At 47.3% G+C, this 9,407-nt stretch overlaps 1 protein-coding gene across 1 annotated transcript in view; it reads right to left on the bottom strand.

Annotated features, from left to right (window-relative positions):
• Positions 1–1,085: 1,085 nt before the first annotated feature.
• LOC147232549 (A disintegrin and metalloproteinase with thrombospondin motifs 20) overlaps positions 1,086–9,407 on the bottom strand; it is a 78,395-nt gene continuing 70,073 nt past the window's right edge. The window contains exons 30-39 of the mRNA XM_086149440.1: positions 7,523–7,696; positions 6,789–6,959; positions 6,541–6,708; positions 5,675–5,804; positions 4,921–5,015; positions 4,743–4,837; positions 4,468–4,601; positions 3,629–3,720; positions 3,377–3,481; positions 1,086–3,300 (exon numbers count right to left, since the gene is read on the bottom strand). Coding sequence (XP_086005566.1) covers positions 3,211–3,300; positions 3,377–3,481; positions 3,629–3,720; positions 4,468–4,601; positions 4,743–4,837; positions 4,921–5,015; positions 5,675–5,804; positions 6,541–6,708; positions 6,789–6,959; positions 7,523–7,696 — 1,254 coding nt within the window. The 3' untranslated portion in view covers positions 1,086–3,210. The remainder of the gene's footprint in view (positions 3,301–3,376; positions 3,482–3,628; positions 3,721–4,467; positions 4,602–4,742; positions 4,838–4,920; positions 5,016–5,674; positions 5,805–6,540; positions 6,709–6,788; positions 6,960–7,522; positions 7,697–9,407) is intronic.

Raw genomic sequence — 9,407 nt, 5'->3', positions numbered from 1 at the left:
GTTTGGTTCTCCTGGAAGTCTGCCTCCGAGGGGAGTGGTCACTGTGCTCCGAGTCCAAATCCTCAGATTAGATTTTAGGAACCAAAGCAGGTTTTTGGCAGGATATCAAAGTAGCTCTTGCGGGACTTGAGTATCTGTTTTCGTTTAATGCGCAACGCCGTCTCGGTGCAATGGCCTCATAAACGCGGGCCGTATTTAGAAAGCTCGCCTTTCGCCGAGGTACCTGGCGCTTTACTATCGAGAAACGCCGGAGACGTGACCTCCTGAAAACGGTGCTTTCCGCGCATCGGCAAGGTTTCAAAGCTCAGCGGGGCGGCGTCTCGCTCTTTGATTGGACTCAACGACTCAATGAGTCACCGGAAATTTTGACAGGATTTAAAAAAAATATTGGACGCGTTCCTCAAAGCGGAACCGAAATCCAGACTGTTCCTCGTGGAACCGTGACACTTTGACATTTTGACTTTGACATCGAGCACCACGCTCTAGTACTGAAGAACGATTGCAGTAACTTATTTCCAGTGTATTGGTATCAGCGACAAGAAAATATTATCGATCGGTCCCTGATGTGACAAAATGCCCATCTTGGTCACTAAACAAATTCGCTCAAATGTTAGCCTAGAAGCTAGCGCAAACCGGTATTCAAAACAATTGGATTTTATTTACTTTGTCCGATTGTCCCCGAGCAGCATGGTGGCGCAGTAGCTAGCACGTCCTTCATGTAGCAAGAAGGGCCGCGGTCGGATTTTGGAAGGGAACCTTTCTTTTCATGTTCTCCCCCTGTCTGCCAGGGGTTCTCCAGTTTTCAGAGTCCAATGAGTGAACGAATCACTGAATGAACGAATCACTGAATAAACGAATCACTTAATGAACGAATCACTGAATGAACGAATCACTGAATGAATGAATTGTCCATTAGTCTGTGAAGAAAGCAAAGCTGACTGATTTTACTTCAGTCAACAAACCCTTTCAGTCAAGAGTGCGATGTTAAGTTTGAACCCTGAACAGTACGATTGCAGTAATTATAGTGTTTGGACTTTTGTGTGTAAACAAAGTGGACGCTATTGAGCTTCGTTACGTCTTTTATTACTTGTTTTTCAACAGTATTATTACAGTATTATAGATTAGTAACAACAGCACCACAATCGATCATCCATTCCTGCTATACAGACTACAGACATACAGGAGGCACATTTTTCTTCTTTGGGAGAAGCTTTTCCTGTTCAGCACCAAAACCCCTTCCACGTTGAGCCGTTTACGATTCAAGTATGAATATTACAAATACACAGATCATAAGTTACAACTCTTCACGGTTATAAAAACAAAACCAAAAAAAAAAAAAAAAAAAAACAGGATTACATTTCCACACATTTATTTGGCACACAGTGCATCAAGTATTCTTTATATTTCTGATACAGACCTCATAGCACAGTTGACCATCACGACAAGGAATGATAGCCAAGGGTTTTCTAGCTGCTCAATGACATGTTTAAAAATCAGCCTTTCTTCAAATAAAAAGAAGCTGCATTGAGAACAAAGATATTGAATTCTTAACTTTGGTTAAAGCTTAATATGAACGTACCGACAAGTTAAGTTGCGTTGGATACATGGTGTTGCGGCGGACATGAGAGAGCACTACTGAGGAGCGGGTTTAAAGAAGTACTTGATAAATCGGACACGTCAGTAGAGGGACGGTGACGCGTCTTCCAGATAAATGCTACATCCGCTCAAGACGTTCCAACTCCGACAGCGAGAGAGGACCGAGGTACGCTCCGATCAGAGGAAACGATAGTGGTTCAAAAGGTTAACGGTTAGTGGTTATACAACAAACACCTTTAGAGCTAAGCGCACGAATGGTAAGCGACCAAATCGAGGCTTTGCGGTCCTTAACATCGATGTCTCTAGCAGTGGTCACAGAATAAATACGTTCAAACATAAATACGCATTACAACGCATGTCCCGGTAGCGCACGGAGGTTTGCGAGAGGTAGGGTTGCAGGTAGCGACGGGCGGAGACCCCCTCGGGAGGATCTCCGTCGTCTACAGATACTGTGTAACGGTGTAACAGAGAGGAGGTTCGTGAAACGATGCGGCGTCATTAAACACACACACAAACACCTAAGACACACAAAAAAAAAAAAAAAAAAAACATTTTAGCTAAACTACATCAAATAATTCGTGTTTCCTCACGCGATGTTCGGCCGGATGGTATCTCCACCGGACAGTCTTGCTAGGCTATTGATGCTAATCAACGTTCAGTCGTGTCTTGACGTAAGCGGACGCCGGAAGCTCCGGTCGTCCGTCGTCGTCGTCGTCGAGACCTAAACAACAAAGATTGACCTTTGACCGAAGGCGAGGTCGCGAGGTCGCGAGGTCAAGCGCCGTAAGCCGCGAGCTTAATTTTCATCCGTCTTGAGCCTCGGTATGCCTAACGTCTCTCTCTAATCGAGAGCTAAAACAGTGACTGTGACTGGAGGAAAAGGTGCTGTGTTCATCTATGCCCGCTAAAGTACATTAAATCCCATAATATCACAACATATATATATATATATATATAGTTTTTTGTTTGCTTTTTTTTCTCTTGTGCAAATCAAACAAACAGGTCATAACATGTTAATTAGTAGCCTTACGGGCCACCGGTAGCGTTTCGGTCGTGGAGCACAGCTACGAGCTTCCCGGTCGGTTCCAGTTGGTGTCCCGATGTCCGAAAAAAATGCTGTTGGGGGAGCGCACGTCACAAAAGCCTCGACGAATTCTATTCCCGTGGCATTCGTCTTCTGTACCAGCCCAGCGGCGTTTATAAGACTGTGATAAACATTCTCTAGCACAAGTTTTTCACTCAGAGGATTGCATTAGTTATGAATACGGGTTTACTTTTTACACCCGCTCGTCGCTAGAACTCTGTGTAAATTGTCTCGCAACACAGACTTGCACGTCGCGCTCGCTGGGAGAAGGTCTGTTTTGGTTGCCGTTCCAGTGGTTTAAAGTTCTGTGTCCCTTTGTTTGATACTTTAAAAAAAAAAAAAAACAGATATCCAAAGCACCGATAGTGAATGCACTGCTTAAAGAACCGGCTCCTACTGAACACGTGGCGAGTCTGTCAGCGGCGATGGGTTCCTGCAGGGAAGTGTCTCGTCCGCACGGATAACGATGATCTCACAAATCACGGCGGGCTCCTCGGGACGGAAGCCGGGGTCGGGTCTCCGCGCTGCTCTCAGTGGACTTGAACCAGAAGGCCGTTGTGAACCTGGGGAGCGCATTTCCCGCAGAAACCTCCACAGCGGCCGTAAACGCGAATGTGGTCCTGCGGGCGAGGATCGGCGATTGTCACCTGGGATTCTTTTTTTTCTCGAACTGCGCGACCGCTAAACCCTTCTTACCTCGGATCGGTGGACTTTGATAGAAACGTAGTTGCCCTGAGATGTCCATTTGGTGGCCTCAGCCACTTTGAAGCCGGTGCCGATCAGATTAATGCTGAACTGGCCCTGCGAGCGCACATCAGAAGTCACTTATTCTTTCCGACGGAGCAAGATGACAGATAACGCCTCGCACAGCAAACAGAGACGGAGAGCATTATTTCATATTTGACAAACCCGTCGCTATGAGGCCAGGATGTTCAGTGTTTCACTGACCTGTGGACACTTGGCCGCGCTGTAACAATCTCCGGCTGTAGCGAAGGGCACGGGTCGACCAACAGGCGTGTGGGAAAACTGGAGATCTGTGACTATTTAACAGCAGAGAGACACCGTTGGAGACTCGGTTGCCCGGAAAGTTCGAGTTTGGATTCGGCGACAAACCCGGGGTAAAGTCCTTCTAAAATGTATCTCTTTCACAAAATGCCTTTGCGACGTTCTTGTTACAGAATTCGCAAGTATTACCTCTCCATCATCCTGACAACATCCCCCCCCCCCCATCTTGTACTCATTATCCCCGCCCTCAGAGCGAGAGGCAAATGAGTACCATGCAGCGGGAGGGTGGGAACGTGCGCTGCTGTCAGGGCCTGGACCAGACAAAGAGTACGGGGGGAAGAACGCTGTGTAGGTTCTGCAAATTGTACTCGAAGGGTCACACACACTCACGCTAATCAAAATCATACTTGGACTCCGGGGAATGTGGAACTGACAGTAATGATGTGAAGATGTGTTTCTTAATACGCCAAAGCCTGCGTGCACGGGTGTGCGTTTGCGCCGCCCCCCCCCGCGTCCGCATCGGGCTCGATAGAAGAAGATGTTCTCGACAGCTTCGGATCCCGTCCGTCTGCGCGCGCATGCATTCCTTTTTCCTCGTGTTTGCGCCGAGAGGCCCGCTTCCGAAAGGTCATTATTCGGATTTCAAAGGGAAAGGAGCGGTCGCTCAGCTTTCGCGATGAGGAATTATTAAGTATTACATGGCGGGAGGGATAAAACAACAATGAAAATGTGTGGTCTCTTCGCCGCAGACGGTGAGAAGCAATCACAAGGTAATTACTCACTCATTATCCTCAGAGAGCTCAGGTCCAGACGGACTTTGTGGAAGAGGGTATATCCCGCCGCCGAGTAGTCATTCCGGCAGTTGCACTCCTGTCTTCGGCTGCCGTTGAAGGGGCATTCAAAGGGATTCAGCAGCCTTTGTTGGGAGGATAATGAGTGTTAAAATTTACAGCGTGGCGTCACAGGCGACGCCGTCCATCATGGCACGAACGGACGATCCGTCCCGTCCAGAGGCGCCGCAAAAAGAGGGAGTCTGTCACGCCTGGATTATACACACCTGTGTCCGTACACCTCAGAGTAGTTGTCCGTCTGGCCGCTGCGTAACGTCACGTACTCCTTCGGGAAATCAGTCTGCATCTCGGCGCAGTAAATCTAAAACCCGGTGCGTCGAGACGGTGAGTAAGAGGTTTGACCGGCGGCGGCGAGCGGGAGCAACTCCGACGGAGTTGACGCACCTGGAGGATCCGGGACTTGACCTTGAGGTAATATTCCCCGTCTATCCTCGCGCCCTGCCTCATCTGGACCTCACGGCAGGAGGTAAATAACTGGCCTGTGAGAGATGATATAATATAGGAGGGAGTTCAGCACCGCGGGTCGGTCGCACGACCTCCCGAGGTCTATGAATCTGCCATCGAGAACAAAGTGGCGTCGAGTAACGTGGCTTCGGGACAGGTTACGATGTACCAAGCGTACGTATCTATGTGAGGCTACGTCCGGTAGTTTTTAATCCCGAAGCCACGATCAAGAGCTCTGTGCTCTAAAACACCCGTGGACAAAGTGACTCATGACTCTCATCTTTCAACGAGAGCCGTCGTGTCGTAAATGTCCAATTATTTGCGTTGCCACTTCTGTGTTCCCCGAATCCCACAGTGGCCGCCTCACGCCGATTAGCTGATTAGCGCTAATACTTGACCGCGGGGCCGGCTGTCATCCGAGCATACCGTTTTAATTCCTCCGTCAGCTGACTTGGCAGAAGCCGCACCGGCATCGATGCGAGTGTCAAGGGGAACCTGCACGGTTTGGCCAGCTGCCGAACTTTTAGTAGGGTTGGAGAATCTGCCACGACGGCGGCTTTGGCCCCCGCTAACTGCCCCGAGGCTTCCTGACAAGCCGTCCACGTTGGAATCGGGAGGAATCGCGAGGTAATCAGTCAGCTCCGGGAGAGCGGGAGTTGGCGTTCTGGTCGTCAATTACGGCGTCGACACTCACACTCTCTGTCCTGACATGCGGCGAGAGACTCGGGTCTCTCGGACGGACGACAGTGTTTGGACGGTTGGCCTTTGGAGGTCACACAGTCCACCCTGCGCTCGCTCACTCCCGCCCCACATGTTTGAGAGCACTGAAATGAAAAACCAACTTTAAAACAGGTATGTTGAGATGCATTTTGTAATAACGGTGCATTTTGCAATAAACATCCAAAATGTAATAACTTTTTCATTTCATTTTGTGATAAAGCCGCATTTTGTAATATACTGCTGCATTATGTAATAAGTTATTACATATTGAGAAGATTATTACAAAATGCACTTGCAACTTTTTTATTCTCTAGGAAATGTAATAACATGGTGCATTATGTAATAACAATTCTAAAGCATAGTTTATTTGTTTGTTAATTGTATTTTATTTTACTTTAAAGTATTTGTAAAAGCTAGGCCTATTCTTAGTATCACTGTATTAGCCTAGTAGCAGTACTTTGCAATTACTATCAGTACACTATTCAAAGGTTGCATTAACAGAGAATATTCTATAAATTCCATGTTATTACATTTCCTAGAGAATAAAAAAGGTGCAAGTGCATTTTGTAATAATCTTCTCAAAATGTAACAACTTATTACATAATGCGGCAAAATTTATTACAAAATGCATTGGGGCGGTTTATCACAAAATGCGGCTTTATTACAAAATGAAATGAAAAAGTTATGACATTTTGAACGTTAATTACAAAATGCACTGTTATCACAAAAATGCGGCTCAACGAGGTAAAAACGGTATACAAACCGCAATCAGATCAAGATCCAAAATTAAATCAGAAATAAGTTTTTTTTTTGGGTTTCGGAAGAAGAATCTAGCATTGCCTTGCTCCACGGGCCGACTTTCCAGTAGGAGGTCTGAGCGCAGTCCCTGAGGAAGCACTGCCTGCTGCTCGCCGGGTGAGGCTCCAGGCAGTGGCCGCCAGAAGAGGAGGCCGTCGCCGAGCAGGAGACGATGCGCTGCTGGTAGCCGACGCCGCAGCTGGCGGAGCACTGCGTCCCAAACAAACCGGTTGTTAAGAGATAAATAACGGTAACGGACACGCAGGTCGGCGAGCTCGACTCCTTCTCACTTGGGACCACTCCCCTGCCGTCCACAGGTAGCTGCACGCCGCTCTTTTGCAAGGCTGATGCGACGGAGGCCTGGATGCCGGCTCGCAGTAGTCGCTGCGGACGGGCGTCATCCTCGGGTCCATGCATCCCACCTCCCTGCTCCTCGTGCCCTCTCCGCAGGTGGCGTTGCACTGCAAGGAACCCCCAAGACAGGGTGGAGTGAGGGAGAGCGGAGGCAAGCCGGCGGACGGCGTTGTACACGCCGTAACCTTGCAGAGATCACTATTTCGTCAGCGATATTGACCTTAAATAACTTTCAAGGCTGTGTCAAAATCTTAAAAAGATGAAAGTTGAGCTGATTTTTCCCCAGCAGAGTCCAAACTATGTGTGTGTGTGTGTGTGTGTGTGTGTGTGTCTCAAGGACTAACTGTGAAAGAAATAAAGCTGTTAAGTTCTCAAGGCAACACATGCAGGAATCTGAACTCGGCAAACATTTCTCACAGACGGAGGATACAGTGCAAAGTCCCTACATGGCCCCCTTCTTGCACCCTCTGCAGACAGAAGAATACCGAAAGAGCAAAGGGGTGACGGACGTTTTTAGGAGGGCTGGATGTTGAGCTACCAGATGAGTACCTTCAGATCTACAATGCAGTAATCCAGAGAGGAGACAGTTTGACGAACGTGCCGACCTCAACCCGAGAGGCGGAAAAAGTCGGGTGTTTTCGACACAAACAAAAAGGACCTCCGAACTTACTTCCGCCCACTCGGCGGCGACCCAAGTGTAACGGGCGCATTCTGGAGTCTGGCAAAGCCGGGCGACGGCGGGACGCGAGTCTTCCCGGCACAGATCCTCTCTGACCTTCCCGGTGCCTTTCAGTCTGCAGTAGACGTCTCGCTTCTGCACCCCGACTCCGCATGTGACGGAACACTGGGGAGACAAACGCAGAACATACGGCGCGGTAAATCCCCGTCTCTGTGAGTGACAGAAAAGTAGCCGTGCCTTTTGTTACACCGCGATCTAAAGACGCCTCTTCAGCGTCGCATTCGTATTCAAATATTTATTTTCCTTTTCGATAATCATGTTGACCGACATCGAAAGGTGCTCAGCGGGATTTATGTCTTGGCCTGAGATCTTGGCGACTCGGGCCGAAGCGGACGGTGCTGCTACTCGAGCCTTGACGCCTGATGGTGCGGGAACGATGATAATAATTATTGTTAATAACAACAAATGTAATTCTGATAGAAAAGCTCGGATCACAGATGTTTGATCAATGCACGACTGTTTTAACCATTACATTACATTACATTACATTTTGCAGACGCTTTTATCCAAAGCGACTTACAATAGAGGACATAAGGACTGCAAATAACTCCTGCAAATACAAGATGCACAGGAAATATGCAGAACAGTAAGCTTGGGTTAGTGAGGTTTTTTTTTTGTTTTTTTTTTGACAAAAACGCACACAAACGTACACAGACACACACACACACACTGCATAGCCTAACTTGGTGCCTAACCTGATCTGGGGCACCAGCGCAGTAAATAGTCCTGAGAGAGAAAGGTTTTTACCTGTTTCTTGAAGGTTGAGAGAGATGATGCTGGTCTTGTTGCTTCCGGAAGTTTGTTCCACCGCTGAGGTAGTAGAACTGAGAACAGTTTTGCCTGAGATCGCTTAGAGCGAGCAAAAGGCACTGCTAGTAGGTTTGTATTAGAAGAACGCAGCTCTCTGCCGGGAGCATAAGGTCTTATCATTTCGTTCAGATATGCTGGACCTGTTCCTGAGGTGGTTTTGAATGCCAGGGTCAGGGCCTTGTGCTCGATCCTGGCAGCTACTGGTAGCCAGTGCAACCACTAACCACTAACTTACTTTTTCAAATTTTCGTAACTCTACCTTATACTGGCTCACTATGTGGCTACAGTTACATACCTCTCTTGTGCTTATTTACACCAATATTATACTCTCTAAATACTGCAATAGATACACTTTTCATTACGTTTCATTTCATTATATCTATTGTACATGCTTACCCGTGTTTATTATTGTTCTACGTTCACGCAAATAGAAACACAACAAATAGAAACGAAGGAAAGTTACAGGTAAAATACAAATGGCTGATATATATATATATATATATACATATATCTTCTTCTTCTTCTTCTTTCGGCTTTTCCCGTCAGGGATCACCACAGCGAGTCAACTTTCTCCATCTAACCCTATTCTCTGTATCTTCCTCTCTCACACCAACTACCTTCATATCCTCTCTCACTACGTCCATAAATCCTCTCTTTGGTCTTCCTCCAGACCTCCTGCCTGGCAGTTCCAATTCCAGCATCCGTCTACCAATATATTCACTATCCCTTCTCTGTGCATGACCAAACCATCTCAGTCTGGCTTCTCTGACCTTCTCTCCAAAACATCGAACATGTGCCGTCCCTCTGATAGACTCATTCCTGATCCTATCCATCCTGGTCACTCCAAAAGAGAACCTCAACATCTTCATCTCTGCAACCTCTAGTTCTGCCTGCTGTCTTTTGGTCATTGTAACAGTTTCTAGTCCAATATATATACATATATATATATATATATGCAAATACTGTACAGTAGTACGGTATAAACACTCAAGAACGGACCCCTTGG

This window comes from Fistularia commersonii, chromosome 7 (genome assembly GCF_037954325.1).
Source record: "Fistularia commersonii isolate RoL2024-O1a breed Wild chromosome 7, RoL_Fcom_v1.0, whole genome shotgun sequence".
Taxonomy (NCBI): domain Eukaryota; kingdom Metazoa; phylum Chordata; class Actinopteri; order Syngnathiformes; family Fistulariidae; genus Fistularia; species Fistularia commersonii.
Note: the sequence above shows the minus strand (reverse complement) of the source record. Positions and strands in the feature narration are given on the sequence as shown.